Source organism: Heterobasidion irregulare (assembly GCF_000320585.1).
Source record: "Heterobasidion irregulare TC 32-1 unplaced genomic scaffold scaffold_05, whole genome shotgun sequence".
NCBI classification, from domain to species: Eukaryota; Fungi; Basidiomycota; class Agaricomycetes; order Russulales; family Bondarzewiaceae; genus Heterobasidion; species Heterobasidion irregulare.
In genome coordinates, this window is record NW_009258201.1 from 1984579 (window position 1) to 2008107 (window position 23529).

The 23529-nt window shown below is 52.1% G+C and overlaps 7 protein-coding genes across 7 annotated transcripts; 1 reads left to right on the forward strand and 6 right to left on the reverse strand.

Annotated features, from left to right (window-relative positions):
* Positions 1–1810: 1810 nt before the first annotated feature.
* HETIRDRAFT_45139 (uncharacterized protein) lies at positions 1811–8109 on the reverse strand (the record flags this gene model as incomplete). Its single annotated transcript, XM_009547505.1, has 26 exons — positions 1811–1870; positions 1927–2077; positions 2129–2246; positions 2305–2694; positions 2746–2923; positions 2977–3112; positions 3164–3245; positions 3297–3461; positions 3513–3606; positions 3655–3686; positions 3741–3881; positions 3943–4036; positions 4088–4237; positions 4295–4405; positions 4462–4908; positions 4957–5103; positions 5154–5346; positions 5395–5597; positions 5656–5766; positions 5818–5988; positions 6043–6190; positions 6251–6327; positions 6380–6569; positions 6626–6726; positions 6783–7822; positions 7875–8109. The coding sequence occupies 26 exons, from the start codon at positions 8107–8109 to the stop codon at positions 1811–1813; spliced, it is 4965 nt and encodes a 1654-aa protein (XP_009545800.1).
* Positions 8110–9389: 1280 nt separating this feature from the next.
* HETIRDRAFT_154744 (uncharacterized protein) lies at positions 9390–10943 on the reverse strand (the record flags this gene model as incomplete). The annotated part of the gene is made up of 2 exons (XM_009548302.1): positions 9390–10252; positions 10313–10943. One exon carries the CDS (start codon positions 10941–10943, stop codon positions 10320–10322), a length of 624 nt encoding a protein of 207 aa, XP_009546597.1. The 3' UTR covers positions 9390–10252; positions 10313–10319.
* Positions 10944–11324: 381 nt separating this feature from the next.
* On the reverse strand, positions 11325–12400 carry HETIRDRAFT_475532 (uncharacterized protein; the record flags this gene model as incomplete). Its single annotated transcript, XM_009548303.1, has 2 exons — positions 11325–11598; positions 11651–12400. Coding segments are annotated over 2 exons (1024 nt in total), but the record flags the coding sequence as incomplete, so codon positions are not given.
* Positions 12401–15637: 3237 nt separating this feature from the next.
* Positions 15638–16931, reverse strand: HETIRDRAFT_384460 (uncharacterized protein). The gene is made up of 6 exons (XM_009548304.1): positions 16903–16931; positions 16462–16517; positions 16196–16403; positions 15966–16115; positions 15841–15910; positions 15638–15770 (listed from the first exon to the last, which is right to left on the reverse strand). Exons 2-6 carry the CDS (start codon positions 16502–16504, stop codon positions 15756–15758), a joined length of 486 nt encoding a protein of 161 aa, XP_009546599.1. The 5' UTR covers positions 16505–16517; positions 16903–16931; the 3' UTR covers positions 15638–15755.
* Positions 16932–17079: 148 nt separating this feature from the next.
* HETIRDRAFT_61404 (uncharacterized protein) lies at positions 17080–18785 on the reverse strand (the record flags this gene model as incomplete). Its single annotated transcript, XM_009547580.1, has 7 exons — positions 17080–17361; positions 17422–17587; positions 17656–17912; positions 17974–18041; positions 18116–18187; positions 18248–18405; positions 18467–18785. The coding sequence occupies 7 exons, from the start codon at positions 18783–18785 to the stop codon at positions 17196–17198; spliced, it is 1206 nt and encodes a 401-aa protein (XP_009545875.1). The 3' UTR covers positions 17080–17195.
* A 797-nt stretch (positions 18786–19582) lies between these two features.
* On the reverse strand, positions 19583–21561 carry HETIRDRAFT_44857 (uncharacterized protein; the record flags this gene model as incomplete). Its single annotated transcript, XM_009547499.1, has 14 exons — positions 19583–19738; positions 19798–19850; positions 19906–19928; positions 19982–20138; positions 20203–20225; positions 20281–20489; positions 20576–20599; positions 20658–20759; positions 20810–20846; positions 21015–21136; positions 21192–21228; positions 21278–21340; positions 21395–21419; positions 21468–21561. 14 exons carry the CDS (start codon positions 21559–21561, stop codon positions 19583–19585), a joined length of 1125 nt encoding a protein of 374 aa, XP_009545794.1.
* Positions 21562–22437: 876 nt separating this feature from the next.
* Positions 22438–22878, forward strand: HETIRDRAFT_101444 (uncharacterized protein; the record flags this gene model as incomplete). Its single annotated transcript, XM_009548305.1, has 1 exon — positions 22438–22878. One exon carries the CDS (start codon positions 22438–22440, stop codon positions 22876–22878), a length of 441 nt encoding a protein of 146 aa, XP_009546600.1.
* Positions 22879–23529: the final 651 nt, after the last annotated feature.

The window sequence follows — 23529 nt, forward strand, 5'->3', positions numbered from 1 at the left end:
CTCTCGTATATTTCAAGATCCATATATGTTACACTCAGGTGTCGCATGATTTATTTTTTTGGCATATATTCGTGGCCAACCTTGGAGTTGTGCAGCAGTGATGAAGCGTTAAATCATGCCTATATCTAGCAAGCTTGCTTGGGAATGACGTGAAATGAACAGGCATAGAAAGAATTCCTGTTCTCCTGGCATAGATTATTCATTCTCTTGGTTTACTCGTACAAGGCGCATCTAGATAGGGCCTAGACCCTAAGAGACCTTTATGGTTGATATCACTCTGTATGTCTGGTCTGGCGGCCTACATCTGTGCCGCATGGTGGGGCATATAACGCTGCCTCTTCTTCACGAGTCTTATCACCCCCTTGGACACACGTTCTCAACTACCGATGGCGACAGTACCTTGGAGCGGTAATCAGGCGCCTTTTGCGCTTGTCATGTGTCGTCCCACGCTGACAGGCTTGTTTTACAGCCCAGGAGGATAAGCAACATGCCCGCGACTACTTCGAAACTTCCTACCTTTCTCAGAATTTTGCGGACGGTGAGCCGAACCTCGTACCAATGTCTATTGCTGTCTTTATCCTAAAACGAATAGTAGACCCCAACGTGCTGTGCCCGGGTATAGATGGTATACATCTCTATCTTCCCACCCGACCACCTGAAACTAACCGCGGTCGACTTTATTAACAAGCCCAACATATGAACGTGCATTATGATCCGTTCCATCCTTCATTCATGAACCCCGCGGCACGGCCGTCCAAAGTAGACTCGCCCATAGAAACTTTAGTCACCACAACCGCTGCGCCCAACGCACCAGAAGCGCCCTTTGCAAACTCTCGTGGTCAATCCGTCACCGTACTTTATCGTCCCATCACAGTCCGCGGTCGATCCTTGTATGTGGGGGTTTCAAAAGGACCCATTCAATTTGTGAGCAGGACATCGGGCGCTGTGGGAGTTGTGATCCAGGATGTCCTTGATCAGGATATAAGGGATGTCCTCATGGACTCGGAACACCTGGTTGACTTTGATCAGCGGAAGCTCACCTTGCGACTGAATGTTCGTTTTTTCTCTTTCGTGTTTTCAATTTTTCAGTATGAAACTTACCCCTGTCATGTAGTGGAAGGGGTGCGATCTATGGAGTAGTCAGTTTTGGACGAGGACCTACGGGAGAGATCCAAAATCAATCACGCTCGGAAAGCTCGCACACCGTATCGCGATTGCGGTACAAAAATTCCACCAAAGCCACAATGTATGTTCATGAGCAACGAGTAACTTGCCTTGCAGCCAACATCATCTGTTTAACAGACTGTAATCTCTGACGTGTTGAGCAGCCCTCAGACAATCTACCCTTCTGCGGTGGAACTACATCAAGTCATACTTCTTGGATTTATCCATGTGTCTAGAGGAAGCTGGCAACCTGACTTGAGCGTCTTGATGTGATGGTCCAATCGTTAACATTTGTATGTTTGTATTGTGTACAGACTGGAATATTCATTGAAGCATAGTGCAGAAATAACAAGATGCGAGGCATGTAACTATTCTCTTTTGCCGATTCATCGAATACTGTGCGGTTCAGAAGTATGATCGATGTCAAGGCCCACAAGGAGCAGACACCACAAAGGTGGTCCGACGAAGCAGCCTAATGTTAATGGAGAATACAATGCGATTGATGTATTTGCGTTCTAGAGTATTGAGTGTGGTATCATCACAACAGGTAGGTAGATAGTCCATGAGATGAGCAGTAATCAGGAAAATAATGCGACAAGGAGAAGGCGAAAATATAATGATAATAAAAGCAGTGATCAGCAGACGATTAGTCCATGTCATCTTCAGGGTCAACCGTGACACCATCTTCATTCCAGATTTCGAGGAACTGCGGGATACGATGGTCAGCAACAAGAAAAGGATATAAACAAATCAACAGCATACTGTATTCCGCTGACTAGCTATATCTTGTGTGGTCAGCAGCGGTGCTGTCGCGAAAGGTATACGGTCCCACGAGAGCAGATTATTGTAACGTCTGTTAGCAGGCTTGTCGCCCATTGCATTCTTCTTGCCGATGACCCATTTCAAGCATTTTCTGCAAGAGAATGGTAAGTGGAGACCCCAAGGGCCCATGGGTTAAACTTACTCTTCTGAGAGACCATATAAAGTCTTGAGATGACCCTTCAAGAGCATGATCATAGCGATAACGACGGAGCAACGGAGCAGTGGCAATTTGTCAAGCGATTGCCACGAAGGATTTGAGGCTAACAAAGCGCGAAATGGTTAGAAGGGCGTACGGCTTCATATTTTAGAAACACATACCTCCGTTTGGCGGGATCAGGTCCCCCGGTTGGACCTGAGCGTCAGACATCTCTATGTCTCCAGGATTCGGATGTACGGGCTCATGCAGCTGAGTGAGTAGATGTGACGGTGATAATGACTCCATCAATTGCATGCCAGCCGTCGATAATACGGCAATAAGATTTTTCACGACCATAAGCACCTCTTCTTGAGACTTGTAGTCGAAGGTGGCAAAGTTCTCCACCATATACCGAGCGAAGTCGATGTCATCTTGAGTGCTCGATAGAGAAGTGTTCATGTCAAACACTCGCACGAGTGACTTCAGAAAATCTAGCTTCGAGGCACGCTTCTCTCGAACGAGTGAGTACCAGCGTTGAAGCAAGGCAGTCGGGACGTTTTGTACGCGATATCCTGCAAATTCCGATAAGTATGAAGCGGCGTATACATGAAAAAAGAGATTACCTTGGACATGACCTTGCATGAGTGTCTTCTGGTAATCAAAAGAAGATCGAGCACTTATAGTGTATCGAGAATTGAGGAGTGATGCATGTTTGCTATGCAATATGGCATGCAAAGCGCTGGCTCTTCCACTCAATGCAGCATTTGGACTGGTCTCCAGAGCTATAATCACAGGGAAGGACTGCATGATGTCAGCGCTGTTCGAGATAGGTGTCGAAATATGTTGATAATCACCTGTAGAGGATGTGCAAGACCTTGTTTGATAGTGAAGCTCAAGATATCCACGGCGGCGGCTTGGGTCTGTGCGTGTGTTGATAGTGCAGCTTGCAATATGGGATCAAGATATCTTTGAACCACCGCGGAGCTCACCCTGGATTGCAATCAATCGGACAGCATTTGGCCAATCGAGAATAGCTCTCACCCTGAGTCAGCAAAACCATCGGTATTCCCGACTAGTTCCTCCATATTGACATCGGTGGCAGCCGACTTTGGTCTTGCGCTCTCTGAGAACCAGAATGAGAAGTTGGACAGCCAGCGAGATCACTACCGCTTACTCTTTTCCTTTGCAGCATGCTTTGACGCCTCAGATACCAAGAAATCTTGCAGTATCTTGAGTAACCGTCCACGACTCTCATCTTCTGGCGATGCGAAAATGGCGTCCATGATCACAGCAGACGAATCCAGAGTCATCAAGGTGGGCTGAGACCTGAAGAGGAAGCCTACAGTCGAAGCGTCAGAAATGGTTCGTCTCTTGTTTATCTTCTACTGACCAAGGCATTGAAGAATGCGTCCTCGCAGACCTGCCTCACTATGCTTGTGATACAGCTTCAGTAGACTGTGATAGATGTGGACGATGATGGACCCCTTGACGCTAGTCAATGACAAATTCGTGCTAGTTTCGAAATTTCTGACCTTTGATATAGCGTCCAAGTCAGGAGCCAGTTCTGTAGCTTGAAAATTGAGCCCAAATATGCGGAGTCATCAACGACGTGACGGACCTTGATTTCCGCTTCTTAAGTGGTCGAAGTCACAGTGCTCCGCTAAAAGGGACACGATGAAAATGAGAATCGAGAGGGCTCGCGCGTCGGTAGGTGCCATAGATTGGGTCGAGGAACGTGCAATCGCTTGTTGCAGGCGAACTAAACGAATGACAATGGCTCACAGTCAGATTTTGCCAACCAACATGGTCGATGAACGCACGGTTGCATGATTTCAACAAAGCCACCAGACGGGTGAAATCATGAGTCAGGTTTTGGACTACGGCACACATGCAGGCCACAGTCTCTTGCAATGCCTGTAACAGAGGTTTCATCATCAAGCGCACATTTTCTTTTGAAGCACTGACCTGAACCCCGCCCGTCGTCGAAGGCCTCAAAATCATTGGCTGCAATGCCAGCTGAAGTTCCTGTCCGAATTTGGCGGCTGTTTTCGGCATGTTCGGAATAGAGACACGGAAGATCTTAAGCAGGTAGTCTGATGTCACCTGCTCTTCAGGCTGAAATATAATTCATCAAATTCAGGCTCAAAGAAGTTCGGAAAGTAAAGGACGCACCGTTGAAGAGTTTTTTAAGTACGGCAACAATGTTGACGCATGGGACCCCGAGAGCACAGTCGGGTACGCCGTCGCAAAGAGATAGATAGTCCTGATACAATTGATCACGGTCTAGAAAGGAAGGCGATCAACGAAAAATAGGGCCAAGGGAGGCAATCGACACGTACAAAGCCTGGAAGTTCTGACGCATCCACAAGGCCGTCGATTAATGCCTCACAGATTTCAGCATAACGTACATGAAGGGCATTCGCCTCCGCGCCTTCTTTATCGGCCATGATCTTGTGCAACACATCTTCTAGAGGCGACTGTCGATCTTTGAAATGTCCTGATACACCCATGATGATCGAAACCTTCGCCAGTAGCTGAGTTTTGTCAGCCGAATTGATGGGAGCAGCAGCAGCTTGCGATCGTTGCAATGACATAGCGGAAACAGGGCTTTGGAACCAAAGTTCTTCGATCGTCTTAACTGCCAGATCCTTGACGGTATCATCCTCGTCGAACATCCGCATCACCAGTCTGGTGCAGATATCTGTACGATGTTCGCTGTCGTCGATGACGCCGTAATAAGATTTGAGTAATTTTATGACGCGCTTGCGAACTCCCAGTCCGGTGTCCTATAAGGGCTGTCAGTGATTTGTCACCAAAAGGGGGTCGATACGTACTGCGATACGATCTGCGATCTTCTGGAAGTAGTTGCCCGCTACTTCGGGCGAGTCGATCATGTACTTTCCAATGAGCTCGACAGCAGCATCGCGCACAGCTGGGGAGCTGTCAAGCAGATGGCTCTCAATTCCACGGCGGACATTGGGCTACGCAGAAGGTGAGAAAAAGCGATCATGGATGTAATTTGAATACTCACAGTCGATAGAATTGTAGGATCACTCGTAACGATTTGACCGAGCGCTCTCAAGGCTTTTGTACGCATGAAAACTGGCGGTGCATCCAGAGCGAGCAGGATGACATTCAAGATTGGATGGTATGAGTTCTTCAAATCCTGAATAATTCCTATTTCTTCAGCCAGACGATCCACATGCGTCACATCGTCCTGAGAGCTGACATAGAAGTTAGGTATGGTCTCGCCCCGTGTAGAGGAGATATACCTTATGTCGAATACATCAGTAGCGGCGTCCTTCCACATGTCTCTCAATGCAGCCTTGATCTTATTGCCAATACGGAGTGCCTTGGGTTGACTAGACTTGATGAGATCGAGGTCATCGCCATCATCTGCCAGGTTTGCATTGAATTGTTTGAGAGCAAAAGCCAATTCTTGACCCCAAGTGACGGCCGTGAGCTCCCTGGCACTCTGAAATATTCAAACAGCTGTATAATTAGGTGGTTGTTGATTTGAAATGGCGATGAATACTTGCCTCGTATGCTTGATCCTCGGAGGATCGTTTTGAGAGATGTGTCACCACTTCCTGGTGAGCTGCAATAAGTCGCTCCAGTTGTTTCATGTTCGCATTTGACAGAACCTGGGACGAGATGAGTCGAACATGTGATGTTTCAGGCGGACTTCTTCTTACCTCGTCCAAGGGCCTCAAGGCCGGAGAATCAGAACCATTTTCTATTTGCTTGAACTTGAGAGAACTGGAGCGTAGCCGAGCAGCGATGACGCCGAGGTGATCAAGTGCGATCGTCTTGGCAGCGTTGTTATCGGCTTGATTTGTAGATTTCACGTCGTCCAAAGATGAGACCTAGACAGTGATGCGTGAGGTTCCCACACAAAGATGATAAGAGAAGCCACCCACCATGAATCTGCAGACGATGCTCAACACTAAACTTGCAGCTGGCCATTCTGGCCAAAAGAGGACTACTAGAAGATCCGAAACTAAATTATCAAAGATGGCACGGTATTCGGACTCGTTCGAGTTTTTGGTAGCCTTGCCCTTGCCCGACCTGAACGCACTCAATTCATAAGACATCTCAGTACGATCAACACGGCTTTAATGAGCCTACCGTTGCGTCAAGAAAATCACAATCGTCTTTGCTGCCTTCATTGCCGACTCCAGGCCAGAGATGTATAGTTGAATTTCCTGCAATTAATGAGGCCTGTAAACTTTTGAGAGTGCAATCAGTTCAACTTACCCCCATGTCCTTGTCGTCCAAGAACGGTTCTTCTGCCTTTTCGACCATGCTGTCTTGACGACGGAGAGCAAGCGTCTGTTGACGTGCCTTGCCAAACCTACGTGCCTCTATCCGGACACCATGCGCCGAAGTCTGAACCAACTGCAGTAATAGTGCAGAGACGGTACGTATTGAACGACCATCTCGCAACCTTGGAGAGCGAAGTCTCTCAAACCCGTGATTAGGTGCGTAATGAGGAAGACTTACCGAAATTGCCCTGCCTTCTGTTTCGTATCTGAGAGTCTGATTAAAGACCCTAAGATCTCCTCGATAATCCACGAGCGCTGATCTTCATGGTTGGCAAAGATCTACTCGAAGAAAAATCGGTCAATACAATGTGTCCAGTCGATCCCACGAGACTCACACTTCGAATGAGCGACAACGCATCTAGCCTCAGTCCTCGCATCGCGCTCTGACCCAACGTGCTCACGACGACATTGTCCTTTCTCCCCTTTCCCTCACTTTCTGACTCGACGACAAAGAACGGACCGATGGCGATATATACCGCCTGGATGATGATCGAGTCGGACATGACCACTGTATCCGCACACACGAGATTGTTGATCCTAGGCAGCACAGACGAAATCGCTTGGAATACCTCCGCAAGCTGCCGTCGATAGCCCTTGGCATCGTGAGAACCGGCTTTGACGACATAGTGGAGGAGGCCAGATAAATTCCCGTCTGTAAAAGCCTCAACGAACGGATAGATGATCTTGCTTAGTTGGTTTTTGATCGCGGAGAGACACACAGTGATCAGCTCCTCCGAATAAACCTGCTTCGTCAATCGATCGCTTCCGAGCAACGCGATGCAGCAGTCTGCGGCGAGAATACTGTCCCGTGCAACATCCAGTGCCCGAGCAAGGCTGTCCAGATCGGCTTCGGTTATTTCATGCACCGGCGGGTCGGCATCCTTCATGGTCTCTTCCTGCTCATCCTCACCACCCACTGGAGTATGCGACTTTGAGCGCCGCTCGGTCTGCGAAAGCGCTTTTTTTGCCTTTGCGTTCTTCCTCTTGCTCGGCGACATGCTCACACCGCGCGGAGCCTCGACCTCGCTGCTACGGAAAGGATCGAGGTCCTCGCCGAGGCGTACGCTGCGCTCGAGCATCTTCAATATGCGCGAAAGCGTCGATGTTTCAATGTCAGCTATACTGCCAGGGCCACGCGCGCGAGGCGTGTTAACGGAACCGCCATGCCCGCGTAGCCGCTTCATCGGACGCGTCACCTGGCCAATGTATTTTGTGAGTTTGCGGATTATGTTGTGATGTAGCTGTGGTCGAGCGGGCTCCACGGTGAGCAGAGAAAAGAACTCGGTGGATAGAGATTCGAGGTCCGCATCAGCGGGCAAGGTGTCCTCAGCTTCGAAGATATCCTCAAGCAAAGATGTGAGTTTCTCCAGAGGTCCTGTACAAGACACCTTCAGCAACGAAACCACCACGCATTCAGAGTGACTTACCCCTTTCATCGCGATCGCCGGTCCTCTTCACAGGCGACGATTTCATGGCATCGCTCATGCTGGTCTTCCTCGGCTTAAAGTCCTCTTCTGGCGAGCCATAGCCACCCAGGTCGGGCTCATCCTCCTCGTCGAAAACCCTCTTCAACTTACCCTTGGCTACAGGGGTCTTGAACACATGACTCTTCTGGGAATGCAAAGATGACGGCGTGGCCCGCGATCTCGAGAGAGCCGGCATTTCGACGTAAGCCTGCATCCTCTTCTTCGGCTTTGGCGTCAAATGGGAAGAAGACGTGCTACGTGACAGGGTTGAGCTTTGTGACGAGGGCGGCGTGGAGGACATAGCAGAAAGAGACGAGGAAGAAACTGTCCGTTGCAGGCCCTGCACGCGCTTGGTGGAGGGAGACTGGATCTGCTCGACAGGTTTCCGTTTCTGTGGCGTGAATGCGGTGCCGGGGCCGATGGCTAGAGGATCGGGGCTCGAGAACGCCTCCAGCTTCTCCCGTCTGCTGGGCGTGCTGGCGTTGTGATAATTATGGTTCTGGTTGTAGTTAGCGTACTTCGCGGCCTGCGCTTTCTCCAGCTCGCGACTCGACTTGTCGAGGAAGTTGTTGAAAAACATGGTGGACTCCTCCGGGTGGAAGATCTTGGGCTGGGGACGCGGTGGTGGATCGCCGAGCGCGTGCGCGAGAGAGGATGAGGTCGAAAGGATGCCGGGGGGTGGCGGAGTTGGATAAGAGATGGACGGCATCGTATGCTGGAATATCGACTGAGCGAAGGCGTTTGTCTGGTACGTGGGGTAGGATGGCGCGGACCAATACTGCGTCTGCGGCTGGTAGTTCGGGTACGAGCTGTCCCGGAACAACGCATATAGTCAGCCATCACGCCCCGGAGAGAGAGGTAGACACACTGATTTCCGTTCTCCCCAAGGTATCTCACTGCATCGTTCCGCGTGTTCTCCCAGTAGCCCATGTTGTTACCAGCGGGCGGCTGCGACGCCTGAAGGTGGCTAATCTGGGACGCGTATTCTGAGTATGGCTGGGGATTAGAAGAAGGGTACATCGCGCTGCTGAGGCTGTAATAGTGCGGCTGCACGTAGGATGGCGCCGTCCCGCTCACGGTCAAGTTGCTTAGCTGCCTTGCCACTGTCCGACAACACGACGCCATGTCAGCCCATCCGCGTCCATAATCACGCTAAATCGTAAGCTGACCGTGGGCTGTCGGCGTAGCGGACGCAAGCGGGTACACCGCCAACAGATTGTGAGCGTCCTGCACAGATTCGCCAGCAGCATACGTCCTGTTGGCCGCTGGGGTGTTGGGGGAAGAGTATGGCTGTTGATATTCGCTGCTGCTCGAGGGATACCAGCCATTGCTGTCCATTTGAAAAGTAGAGAGAGAGTGGAGAGGACAACCAGTGATTTGAGGCTCAAAGCGAAAGAGGCGCGCTCATTCACGAGACGCGAACCATGCCGCAGCCCGGCCACTTGGCCACAGTCACGCTGTGACTTCGCTCGTTTTGGTAACTCCCGTAGTTCCCCACTCAGTAGAAAACGTCAGAAATATGTACAGGAGGACGGAAAGGAAAGACGGAATAAAAGGAATGAAATCAGAGCGCAGTCCATGTCCGTACATCTACTTCCCACAGTCCCGATAGCCCGATCATGTAGCCCAGCGTGAAATCACTCCGAAAAGTACGCGCCATCCGGTGGCGACCAGGCGCAAAGTAAGTAAGTGTACGTCCGCGAGAGAAGAAAAAAAAGTGAAGGGAAGGTCAAAACAGAAACCGATACATCGTGTAAACACAACACCGAGCCCATTATATTGCGAGTGCAACGAAACCGAAGTACGAGAAGTTAAATAGCGATCATCAATGTGGGTACCGATTGGGATAGGATATGGACAAGGGAAGGGAGCAACACTGCACAGACAAGAACGTCCACCGCGCGGGCAGGGAGAAGAAAGGCACTCTACTTACATAACCGATAAGTAAGCGTGTTGTGTCGGAAAACGAGAAGTGTCGACTAGAGAAGGTATCAGCGACCGTGCTGTCCGACGGTGAATAATTCGTGGTCAAGCCCGGCGCACGGATGCAGACAAGGAGGCCGCTGGCCCAGCACGACGATCTGCAAAACAAAGCATGTGTATCATAGAGCTCAGAGAGTACACAGGCATACGAAGAACACGAGACCCGAAAAAAGCGCAGCGACAGAGCAAAAGTCGACGGGTCCTCGCCAAAATCCTGAACACGCAGCGAGCGTTCGAAATAAATAACAGAGCAAAGGGGGAGGTCGAGAAGGGGGACACAAAGATGGTATCTTTTGCCATGATATAGGGGTTTTCAGAGCTTTTCTCACCCTTTCTTCTTCGCCGCTACCGCCCACCTTGGACGCACGGGCGTATGAGTGAGAGCTTGTGGGTATATATGATGCTGAGACACTCACCAAGTTCTCACCAATTCATGCTACTCTGCTGCAAAATAGGAGCCGAGATCGCGCCAGGCATAACCGGCCTCCTCTCTCTCATATTCTCCGGGCTGTGCCTGTAGCTGTACTCGACCTCGCCCATCGCAGGGTGCTGCGTCTGCACTCCCGACGGTTGGACCGACGTCCCCCGCAAACTGTCCTCCGCGAAATAGAAGCTCCGCCTGCGCGGTCCCCCAATGCTGTCCTGGTCAAAGTCACGCCCAGCGCGGTCGGGGTACGGGTCATTCGGGATGTTCGGGTCCGACAGGCGGCGATGGGCGAGTTCGCGGCGCTTCTTGACCGCGCGGTAGACAAGCACCGCGAGTATAATCAAGGTCAATCCGCCAAGCGCGCTGACGACACCGATGATCGCGTCCTGCCGAGAGTTGTTAGAAGACCCGCCGGTGGTGCTCGCTGCCGAAGAGCCACTGCCACTCGAGCTGCCTGTGCCAGCAGTGACAGAGACCGTGTCCACGGAAAATGCGGGATCAATGTGCGATGCCAGAGTGGCGTACGGGTCAGGGACACCGGTGTAGAACTTCGACTTTTGCGTCGAGACTAGGCTCGCAAGCGAAGACACGTTGCTCGACGGGATGTATGCAAGCCACATCGTACGCAGCTGGCCAACATCTGCCGTGCTCTGATACGTGCTTGGGATGTACACTTGGAGCGCGAACGTCTTGACCTCATCCGATGTGATACCGAGTGCATTCCAGAGGACGACAGGCAGCCACGAGAATATCTGCCCCTGCGAATCCGCCTGGTTTGCAACGAAATACCAGGGCAGATTCCCGTCAAAGAGAAGGCTGATAAGGGTATAGCCTGCCTCGGGTTGTGCAATCGTCTCTGCTGGGTATATGCGTGACGGAAGGTTGGCAGGCAATGCAGGCACCGTGACAGGAGCAGAGGCTGATGCCGACGGTGCAACAGAGAGAGTTGTAGGAGCCGCATCGGGATCTGTCATCGTGGTAGATGCCGTAGTCGTGGGCACAGACGTGTAAAGGAGCGTCGAGTCCGTCAGGTAAGAGAACTGCGACTGCTGTGGCGGAGGAGTGAACGTGGTCGTAGCAGAGGACAAGGTCGAGAGCGAACTGAATGTCTCCGTGATGCTGGAACTGTTGAGGCCTGTAGGGAACGAGATGATGACAGAGCTGCTGTTTGCACTGGTCGTAATGGAACTAGAAGCAGTGATTGTACCAGAGGCAGTGATATTGGCAGAGCCAGTAACAGATGCAGATGTCGAACCCGTTGCGCTGACAGAGTTCCTATATAAAAGTTAGGCATCCGCGTTCGCTTCATCCTATGTTACGAACTCACGTTGTTGTAAAAGTACCATTGATAGTACTAATGACATCACTCGTCGTGAAAGACGTAGAGGATCCAGTGAGGGAAGTGGTGATTGGATCAGAGACCGTGCTTGTTCCTGTGACCGAAAGCGAAAATGAGGTGGAAATAGGTAAGGACGAGGTGTCAGTGATGGAAAGGATACTGGTCAAACTAGGAATGATTCCACTAGCGGATGTCGTTGACGCAGACGCCGTGGCCGAAACGGATCCGCTCGATTGGCAAGCCGGGTTGAGAAGACTTCCAATCAGGCCACAGTCGATCGACGAAGACGATGCACTGGGAGAAGGCGTTGCCGAATCGGTTCCAGACGCCAACGTGGCGGACGTGGTAGAAGCCGCGGGAACGGAAGTCGCAGATGTTGCAGCACTAGACGAAGCTGACGCGCTCGTCTGACACGCGGGATTGAGGAGATTTCCAAGGAGGCCACAGTCGATAGAAGACGACGCGCTGGCGGATGGAGTCGCGGAATCGGTTGCGGAGGCTGACGGGGCGGGCGTGGTGGAAGGCGCTTGGGCAGACGTAGCCGAGGCTGCAGCACTGGACGAAGCCGCTGCGCTCGTCTGGCATGCTGGATCGAGGAGGTTTCCAAGAAGACCACAATTGACGGACGAGGACGATGCAGTCGCGGAAGGCGTTGCAGAGTCAGTTCCCGAGGCCGACGGAGCAGGCGTGACGGAAACCGACGGAGCAGCGGTCGCAGAGGCTGCAACAGTCGAAGAAGCGGCCGCGCTCGTCTGACATGCGGGATCCAAGATATTTCCAAGGAGACCACAATTGACGGACGAGGAGGACGCGCTCGCAGACTGCGTCGACACATCGCTCGGGACAGTGGACGTGACGGAGGGCGCAGGCGTGGCCGAAGCAGACGTTGCCGAGGCTGCAGGAGTTGATGAAGCGGCTGCGCTCGTCTGACATGCTGGATCGAGAAGATTGCCAATGAGACCACAATCGACGGACGAGGACGATGCAACTGCTGAAGATGTGGCCGAATCGGTCCCGGAAACTGACGGTACGGGTGTAGCAGAGGCTGCCGGGACAGACGTCGCAGAGGCTGCAGCGGTGGAAGAAGCGGCCGCGCTCGACTGGCATGCGGGGTCCAGGAGACTTCCAAGGAGACCACAATTAACGGATGAGGAGGACGCGCTCGCGGAGGGCGTTGACACATCGCTCGGGACAGTGGACGTGACGGAGGGCGCAGGGGTAGTCGACGAAGCGGCAGCGCTCGTTTGGCACGCCGGGTCGAGGAGATTCCCAATTAAACCACAGTTTAGGGACGAAGTCGCTTGTACACTCGAAGAAGCCTCCGAGGCCGAGGTTGGCACGGTCGTCGTAGTTTGACCCGCAGACGACGCGGTCAAACTCGATGCATCAGATGCGGTGGCTGAGGTGGAGGCGCTCGACGTAGCGGTTGTCAAAGATGCATCAGATGTGAACGTGCCCGAAGATGATGATGATGATGAGTCGGTGGAGCTAGCGATGGAGGATGTGTCCGTCGCCGTCGCCGTTGCAGTGGGGGTGATATTGAGTACGGAACCAAGTAGGTCGCCAATGTCCCCCACGCCGCCTGCGTTGAATCACACCCATTCCGTCGCAAGACAATGAATTTGTACATTTAGAAACCTGGCCTGAATTCTAAGGGATAGAAAGAGGAGGGGGACGCACCGAGAGCGTCGCCAACGACGTTACCAAGGAGCTGCCTCTCGCCGAACCTGCGAGGGGCCTCGAGGGGTTTCAGTGGCTTTTTCCTGAAGGCGAGGGACCTGCGGTGATGGGCAGGCGTCGAGAGGTTTTCGTGAGCAGCATCGACGTCGACGGCAAGGACGAGGGCGAGGACAACGAGGGCGAGGGGGGAGAGAGTGCGAGAGAAGTACATGCAGAAGATTTGAAATAATAGCTATAGTGGGGAGGGTGCTTGGCCCAGGGATGGATGCTGCTGAAGAGCAAGGACGGCGCGACACAGGAAGGAGAGGTCAGCCAGAGAGAAAGGAGTGTGGGGACTGTCGAGGAGGGACAGCGACGAGGGGCGCAGTAGCGGAGCAGGAGCGGGAAGAAGGGCCACGGTCGACCAACAGCGCTCGTTATATGCGCCGACACACCGCCTCCCTAGCTGGCTCGCCTCCCTCGCCATCACCATCTCCCCTGAAATATATTGTCTTCGCTTCATCTTCCCTCATATGCGACCCCCTGCGCGTCCTCTCCGCTCCTTGCGTCGTCTCCCAGCTTTGTGTTCTTTGCGCCACTCGTTCACATCGCCGCGCTTTGTATTTTCTGTTCTCGTAACGAGGGGTCCCCGTCTAGGCCCGCAGCACGAATCCTCCAGATCCGCATCATCATCAGCCTTCTGATTACACCCGTCCCATCATTCCCTTTTTTTTTTGGCCGCATGCTATTTTCAGCTATCGGCTCTGCCGATGCGTTTAGCGAATCAAAGTGTCAAAGTGTATGATTGAGTTGAGGCCTGATCAGTGCTTGGCAGCATACACCGGAAAATACGAGGTAGAGAACATGTCGAAGGAAAATCCGGAAAATATAAGAAGATGGAGAAACGTCACTTTCAACACCGTCGCGAGACAGTCTGTTTGCCTCGTTAGCAACGTCCAGTGCATCGCGGTCCGCGATCAACTGATTTTCTTTCTGTGTAGAGTGATCCTCGGTACAAACAATTTTACGCAAATTAGCGTATGCTCATATGCATCAAGTGTGGCAAATCTTGCAAGGAGGACAGCTGCAGCGCGGACGAGTACCGCACGCTCCGACTTTCAATCTTAGACCCTCAATTGTCCGACACTATGCTTTCATTGTCTGATGCTTCTTCGCTGATTTCGGCGTCACCATGTCCGAGACCGCCACCGTCGCCGAAATCCTCTTGCTCGACGTCCTCCTGTGCGACCTGTTCCTCCCGCTCGGGCCTTCCCTTCCGTTTCTCCTGCTTAGCGAGGACGAGACGGCTTGGCTGCGAGATAGCCTTGTCTGGTGCAACAACGTATAAAGTGCGTGCGTATTCCAGAAAGGGCTTCGGTCGCTTCGACCCATTGCCTGGGATGCTCGTCCAAAAAAAGAATGATCCGACACGGCAGCTATTCGCACGCTTTTCGGAAAAAACATCCACAAAAGTCAAATCTATACTCAGAGATCGCGAAGGTGTATAACACGGATGGGTGCTTGGCAGAGCCTTACTGGACGAGGCTTGAAACGGTTGAGCATTTCATGACTGGTACATTTTGAGGTTTTCCGCGATCCTCGTCATGGCTCCTGTGCTCCGAGATTCGCAATCAACGCGACGCACGGTCGACATTCACGTCCGTGGGCCGTCCTTGATATAAAAATCGAAGCGAAGCCTTTCGGCCTCGACGGACTCGGGAAACACGATTGTCTTCATATTCCTAGACCGAATGAACAGCGCTGTCATGACGAAACGCCCTAATTTGGCGTTCTAAAGTAGGACATGATACTGCGTCTCGTAGCAGGCTATGGAGATATACATGCTTGTCCAGGCGCTCCACATTTCTTGGGGATGCGGGCGGCGGGTCTTAGCAGCGCTTTGAGGACATCACGGTGCGCCGACACGACGAGCGAGTTTCAGGTGTTGGTGAGTATTTCGAGAGAGAAAAGTGCTGTGAAATTAGAGATTCAGAGTATAGTCAATTGAATCGTGACTTTCCCTTGTGAGGGATTTTTAAGTGAGCCTTCTTGAAATGAGGAGGAATTTTTGGCTCGGAATAAGCAGCGTGTATGAGGCTTTCAACAGGTCGGAGGAGTGTCGGAGGTCACCATGTCATGATGGTTTGCATTCTACCTTGATAGCCTTCGTTCCTCTCAAGATCTCAAGGTCAAGCTTACTCGGCACGGGCATCCACTGAGCCTTTAGGACTGTTCTTCTTGAATGGCTGAACATATTTATGCCTAATGCTACTTCCAGCCCATTGTTATAGGTTCCACCGCTGTGTTCAACAAATTCAGGAGAATGGTTGGCTTGGAGCCTCATAGGCAGCATGTGCATGGCAGTACGCATACAGGGGGAAATGCGAGGTAAAGAATACGACAGAGAAAAACCCGGAAGACACGAGAGAACACATTAGATGAAGCCAATCTACAGGTTCAAAACACATGCGAGCAGTCAGAAATGTCAACTCAACACCGTCGCGTAAAAGTCTGCTTGCCTTGTTAGCAACATCCAGTGCGTCATGGTCCGCGGTCAACCGCACGTAGGCCTTTTTCTTGCCATCGGGCCTGCATGCGTGAAAGGGATCAGCATCACGATCATACAAGCTCAACATCCACGTACCGGATGAGCGTGTTGATCTTCGCGGCCTGGACATCCCACAACTTCTTCACCGCGTCTTTAATCTGACGCTTGTTCGACTTGATGTCGACGATGAAGACGAGGGTGTTGTGCTCCTCGATCTTCTTCATGGCGGACTCTGTGTTCAAAGGCCTAAAATCACACCATTACCCAATCCAAGGTCAGCACACAAAGACGGTGGTATCGCGGGTAGCGAAGACGGGAACACGCACGAAACAATCGTCCGGAACTCATCCATGCGTGGCGCATGGTGCACCGATTTGCGCTGGTATTTGGGGTCACGGGGAAGGCGAAGGGTCTTCGGTCGGTGGAAGGACACAGTGTGGCGCACTTTGCGCGAATGGTGGCCGTGAACGCCCTGGAGAGCCGCCTTCTTGGCCGACTTGGCCTTCGCGTCCTTCGAGGCGGCGGTTTTCGTGGCTGCAAAATGGAAATATGAGTCGATTGGCGGAAGATTAGAATGAACGAGTCGACCCACTTTTTGGGGCAGTCTTACCCTTCGTGCTCTTTGTTGCGGCCATTTTAGTGCGTCTTCTGAAAGACAGTATGTTAGCATCACAATTGTTATATGGGAGAAGTGCGGTTTCAAAGGCAGCCACGTAGTCGACAGGAGGATTGGTGCAGCGATACGGACGCGGGCTGGAAGGTGCAAGGTTGACCTTGGACATTAGCGACCAGAATCAACTGCCTTCTAATCTCCATGCTCAAATGGCCTACCCAATCACTCCACCCGTCCTCTGAGCTGCCACTGTCCAAACATCCCGCTAAAACTGTCATCGGCCAGCCACCAACTCCATCCACCTCATTCTGTCCCAATCCATTCTATTCCAACGGCTCGAATCCATTCAAATATCCATTTTCGCATGCACCGCACCTCCCACCGCGTATCAGACCAGCATAAGGGAAGGATTCTGCTCACCTTGAAGTGTGCCGGCCTCGACTGTTGCTTGGGGGAATATTGGCGGAGGAGATGTGTAAGGTTTGTGTGGCGGGGAATCCCGGAGTTACTTAATTAGGAAGGTACAGTGGCTGAAGCAGGCGCAACGCCAACTCTCATTCTTTCCTCCATTCCCTCACCAGCATCGGCCTTGTTTTTCTCCAAATCTCTTCATCACGCTATTGGTATTTTACAAACGGGGCGTTGTCAATCCAATTGAACATACTTGCCGTTGTGAAGCTGCTCAACGGCATTGAAGCATGACCCTAAGTTTTTCAGAACCCATTCTTGCCCTTCACTAGCCCATAAGCAGGCCCTCCCCTCCCAAACATCTTTCTCAAATCACCAGCGAGATCCTCTGGCCGTTCGTGCGCAGCAAAATGGCCGCCTTTCTCATGGATGGCAGACTCATACACGAGATTTCCGATCGTCTTGATCCATCTAATTTGAATCACAGGCATGAGGCCCTCGTAGCACCTTCAAACAACACGAAGAACTTACGTATTGGGTCCCAAGGCAAGCTCCTGTGGGAAGTATGATATGCCCAGTGGGACCTTTGTGCGTGGGGGATTCAGGCGCTCTCCTGATTTGCGGGTCTCGTAATAGATGCGGACAGATGCCGCCGGACCCGCACGCGAGAACCAATAGATCGATATCCAGGTGAGCACTGTGATCCGAGCGTCATGTCGATGCGATAAAAGGAAGGAAATCGTCGCCTCTCAGCTTGCTGCGCACCTTCGTCGTCATCCCATTCATACTTGTCTGTCCAGTTCACGAGTTTCTCGTATATCCACGCTAAGAGCGCGGTAGGCGAATCCGCGAGCGCGTACCCGATCGTCTGCGGTTGCGTCGCATGCTCCTCAAAATACCCGCGCCCCTGTTGAGCGAACCAGCTCGCGCGTGTGAGTCGCCTGCGTTCCTCGGCAGTGTACGGAAGCACCAGGTGCTTGATGTATTGGAGAGGGTGGGAGAACAGACGCGGTGGGAACGAGCTGGGCGTCGACCAGCCGTGTCAGATATCTAGAAAGACACGTCAAGCTGGCGAAGACGTACGTGGGCATGTTTGTGTGCCAGGCTTTGACATGCTTGGGTCCGTAAAGGTTGGACATCACGCGTGTTATCTATCACGACAGCCACACGATGTGTGAGTACCATGTTTTCACCCACCAAATGACTCGCAGTCGACGGAACCCACCAAACTTCCCCAGTCTCCACCTTGAGTCACATACTCATCATATCCAAGCGCTAGCATGAGTTTATGACCCACCTGCAAGCAGTCAAGTTAGCCGCTTGTCAGGACACACCGAGACGGTCTTGAGCTAATTACCTCGGCGAACTGCTTCGCTGCGAACCCCTTCTTCTTCGGTGCCTCTGAGAATCCGTACCCGGGGAGTCCGAGTCCAACGACGTGAAAACTAGGATGCTCCGCCGACGATGCAGTGAGCAGGGGAAGGATCTTTTGCACCTCAATGAAGCTCCCAGGCCCTTTCAAACGTAGCAGTATGACCTCCTGCATAACGTGATAAAGTGATGAGTTAGAACTCACATCCATGAACGAACAAGAGCGATATTGCGCCCTCCACGTCACTCTCCTGGTGTACATAATGGATATCCAGCGTTCCGAAGCCATCAACCTCGATGCCCCTCGTAAACATCGGCAACTCGTTGAGCTCGGCTTCATGCTTCCTCCAGTCATATTCATCCTTCCACCGCGCGACAAGCCGCTTCAAATCTGCGAGAGGCACACCATACTCCCGGCCCGCGTCGTCGAGTTCATCAGGGAAGCGGACGAGATCGAGCTTTTGCTTCAAAGCGGCAATGTCGCTGTCTGGAATGGCGATCTTGAAGGGAGTCGCAGTCGACATAGTAGGGTGGGGTCGAAGAACGAGGACGTGGTGGTATGACTCGTTGAACTTGTTGGCGCAGGCTTCGGGCAACTTTATTCATGCGAGCTGACTCGTGACCAAAGCGTCCGTGCCATCAGGTTCGAATATTTCGAAGGGAACGTTCTCGAAGTCATATTGAGACATAAGTGAGCTAGTTCTACGCCCACTTGACCGCAGAGGTAATAATGTGCATGAACTGCAACAGGCAATCGACGTGGACCAACATCTTGTCGCGTTGACATGTTCGTCACATGCAATCATCATCTCATCATCTGACCTCGCATACACATCTTGGAACTTTTTCTATGATAGCTCCTTGCAGCAGCCAGCAAGCTCTTACTCATTATCTGCAGTTACCCGCCAGAAAATTCTAATACTAACCGAATGTAGGTCAATCAAGGACCTCGTCTTCCCACCTTTCAGAATCATACGATGAAACGGAGCTGAAGAAGTCTCATAGCTCCATCTCTCAACACCTCCTTATCGATCTAACGGGCATAATTCCATGAGACCATGAGTTTACGCGCTGGTGCAATTTCGTCACTTGAGCCCATTTGAGTTACATGGACTCGATATTCTGTGAGTCATCATGTCCGCTTTTTGTTGACTTCTCCTTACTAGGATCATGATCAGTATATCATACAATGCAAGTATCATACAATAAGCCGCGCATGATAGTAAGGTTCAACAACCGCTCACATCGTTTATTCGTATATACCACAAACCTCAAGAACCTTATAAAAACGCCGCGCTGGTCGAACTCCCCCGAAGAACCTTCACGGGTGTAACAGAACCTTTGTATACCCATCAATCCGCTTATCGAACTTGTCGTACGCGGCGGGTGCCTCGTCGAGGGATAGATTGTGTGAGACGACGAAGGATGGCTTGGCCCGACCAGAAATTATCAGATCCCTGAGAGATCGATTATATTTCTGCGACGGGAGAGGTGATAAGTACAATGCAGTCTCGGCCTTCGGGCGGAGACACATACCTTGACATTGCATTGTCCCGTGCCTACGGTAAGACCCTTCTCAAAGAGTTTGCCTGCCGAAGACTGTTTTCAGCGCCGAATTCGGGACGGGAGTATTCAAAACTTTACCGAATGGGAAAGTGATGTATCCTCTGCGAATTAAGGATGAGATTGTGTGCAGAGACACGAGCGGGGAAGCGCTCACTTGGCAGAGTTTGAGTCCGGCGCGCCCGGGTCTTTGGGGACGTACAAGCCAGGAATGCCAAGGCCTCCGGTGGGGCGGACAACAGCAATCAGGGCTTCCAGGACAGCGTTTGGTTGCTCCGTCTTGCCGTCCGAAGAGACGGCCTGGTATCCGACCGCTGCAGAACAAAGTTCAGTGATATGCTCCCCATACGGTTACGGTGCCATCGTGATGCGACGCACCATCGACGCCCCGATCTACTTCTCTCCTATTGCAGAGATGATCAGAAACCGATAACGACGCTCAGGAGACTGGCTCACCCGCCCCTCAGAGCTTTGATCTGTTCTGCAGGGTCGCCCTTGGTCAGATCGACCGTGATGCAGCCGATATTTTTGGCCTTTTCAAGCCGCTCTGGAATGCGATCGACGACGTAGACGTCCGAGGCACCTCGGAGTAGGGCAGAATATGCTGCCATCAGGCCCACAGGTCCAGCGCCAAACACCGCAACGGATTCCCCAGGATGGAAGCCCTGAATGGAGTAAATGGCATTGTTCCGACGTCGAGAGGGCGGATAATTCAGCTATATCGCGAGTGAAAAAAAAAATAGCATCTCACCGAGAGCTCGACACCATGCCAACCCTATGTGATCGTACTCGTATCATTCGACATACCCAATGGTCGAAGTAATGTAACCTACAGTAGGGAAAATGTCGGCAAGAAGAGCAAAATCATTCTCGTGCTCCTTGCCAGGCGGGAGCTTGAGGGCGTTGAAGTCCGCGAAGGGTACCCGGACGTATTCCTATGCAAAATTGAACCTTGTCCTGACGTTCGTGTATGGCGTAGACGTACGGCTTGACCGCCCTGGTAGGGCCCCATAGAGACATAGCTTCGAGCGCAATTGAGAATTGTGCCCACGACGCAAGGTAAAAAAGATGCTCACCCATACGCGCTTCACACATACCATAGTTAGACTATAGAGTAGAGCGGAGTATACAGAAACTTACCCTCCGGCCTGAGGGGAGAAGAGTCGGCGATGCCGAAGGGTGCAGAAGACGGTAGACTCACAAAACCCGGGTTCACTTCCGTGCAGAAAGCCGATCGGCCTTCTTCACAGTTGAGGCAATGCCCACAAGCAACGTTGAATGGCATGACCACGCGGTCTCCCTTCTTCAGAACCTATCTCTCAAGGAACGTGAGAAGCGAGTGCTGCGGAATCGTTCGAAACTCTCACCGATACGCCTGCGCCGACTTCGTCCACAATGCCCATGCTATTCAGTGCTCAGCAAGGCGCAATATCAAAACAGGATGACTACCGACTTCTCGTGACCGAAAACAATGCCTGGCTGAGCACCGGTACGACCTTCGTACATGTGCAAGTCGCTGAGAAAAGCGTGAGTGATTATGATAAGAACGCCCACGGTTTCGTGACTTTACCTCCCGCAGATGCAAGACGTAGTAACTAGAGACTACAATCAGTCAAAAGAAGAGTAAAGGAAGCCCTGCTCACTTTTTACAATGACATCGTTAGGATGTTGCAGGACGGGTTTCTCCACTTGCTGCACCGAAACCTTGAACGGTTCATCATAAACAACCGCGCGCATTTTCGTCGTGGTCGGATGCTAGTAAAGAGTGTCTCGAGGGGAAAAGATAGCTCTCTTGATTTCTATCTTATATTGTTAGTGAGGCGAGCTGGGCGCAAGGGCGGGTTCGCATTACTCACGATGATCGTACGTCAGGTGGACCGTCACCTGCCGAGAAATGCACCCATATAGTCCTTTATTCTCACCCAATATCCCAAGACATCGATCGTGCACTTGGTTTTCGATTGCGCTTGAGCAAAGACAGAAGAGCTTGAGATGGTCGGGTCCTGGCAGCTGTCGCGGGAAGGAACGCGACAAGCACATACTTTCCCATCACATGAGTGCGTTGCTCGCGCACGTGAGGTCATTACGCGCGAGGTTCCGGGGTCGCTCCCAGGCTTATATCGCCCAATGAACACTATCAGAAGTCACTCCTTGTTCGTGTTGTGTTACCATCGGATCTGATCCTATCATGCGACGAGTAGGATAGACCAAGCTCCGGATGCTAGATCTTTCCAGTCACCTAGAAGATGTGGTTCGTCATCGAAGGCGCAACAGCACCCAAGCGGGAGCCCCGGTGAGAGATAACTAATAACCACACCTGAATGCAGTGCGTGCCCATGCTCTGGTACGTTTTCATTTAGGAGAAGCCGCATCTTTTTCCCGTCGTCCCTCGCTGCAATGCGGTGCAAGAATACCCATCGACTTGCACTCGATTGTACAGAGTCCGACCGATTACACCACAGCGTGGCAGACTGTGGTATCACTGTGGCCCACAAAACGATCAGGGCCAAACTGTCTCACCACGCGTAGTGGAGTGTTCAAGCGTCATGTCTTATTATAGTTTTGCGGGAGAAGAGCTTACAGATGCTCATGATAACAGCGGCGACCACATCGATGCCCAGTTTGACGCACGCGCCGCAACTTTGTCTGTTTTTGTTCATTACAAAGTCCCTGAATACTCCAAAAAAGTTCACTGTACCGCCGTTGCATCAGATCGTGCCGTTGTATGCTGCATCGGACGCTTGCCTGAGCGTCCTTGCTAACAAAGTCTTACTTTTGCCTCTTCAAGGTGCGCTAGCGATCACAGGCGCCGAGATGAATCCAAGCACACACAAGACCGCGCAAGACTTTTCAGGTTTATTTGAATTCCTTCCGAATTATTGGGCCCGCCTCGGGGATCTCGGAGGAGTTATCGGGGCTCCCCAGGGCTCCCCCTGCGCGCATTTCGGACCGAAAGAAAAAGCCCTGGAATTCGTCGATCAGCACGATCCGTTTTCAGTTGAACGCAAGCGGAACGGGGTGGAACACTGGTGGAACAGGTTCTGTCACCAATAAACCCCGCTTCGGTCCAATGGACCCCAGAATGGACCGCGTCCCATGCGCAACGGGGGCTGGTCAGATGAGGTCGATTTCGCGATGTGGAAGGGGTAAGCAATTCGGGTCTGCGTATTGCCTGGGCCTCGGAACGCGTCGGCCTGGCCTCATGGTTCACGCATGTTCCAGATCACCCAGCGGTCGCCTTTCTTTCGCTGTCCGAGATCATAGGCTCGACTGAGTGACGCCCTGCCGCTGACCAGGCCAGTGCTTGCTTGCTAGCTTGCTAGCGCGCAATCTACGCTGGAGTAGTCGTCTGCAATCAGAATGGAAGCTAAGACGTTGATGCGTTTCATGTGCCGTTCGTGTTTTCGAACCACGACTCGCTCAGGTTTCCCAGATACATGCACGCTCCAAGCGGAATCGTTTCTCTTCCATGGAAAATATGCTTGCCAAGCACTGTGCGAGTACGTTACCTCCACGGCCAGCTGGCTCGACGTCTGGCCGGATTCGCATTCGCAAGCAAAATTCAAGATGAGAAGGACACTTGCCGATTCCCGATTCCCGCGTCCCTGGGCCCCAATCACAGGTGCACAGCAAGTAGGAGTAGTCACCTACTGAGATAATAAATCGGGCGCAGAGCTCCGAGGCGGAAGGGCGTGAGCTTCCTGG

What these genes read in the sequence shown, in the direction of transcription:
- HETIRDRAFT_384460 (XM_009548304.1), bottom strand. Translation starts at nt 16,504, where the DNA reads ATGGCCGCAACAAAGAGCACGAAGGGTAAGACTGCCCCAAAAA. An exon ending in GGGTAAGACTGCCCCAAAAA is followed by an intron (nt 16,404 to 16,461) that starts GTGGGTCGACTC and finishes TCCATTTTGCAG; the next exon opens with CCACGAAAACCGCCGCCTCG. An exon ending in GAGTTCCGGACGATTGTTTC is followed by an intron (nt 16,116 to 16,195) that starts GTGCGTGTTCCC and finishes GTGTGATTTTAG; the next exon opens with GCCTTTGAACACAGAGTCCG.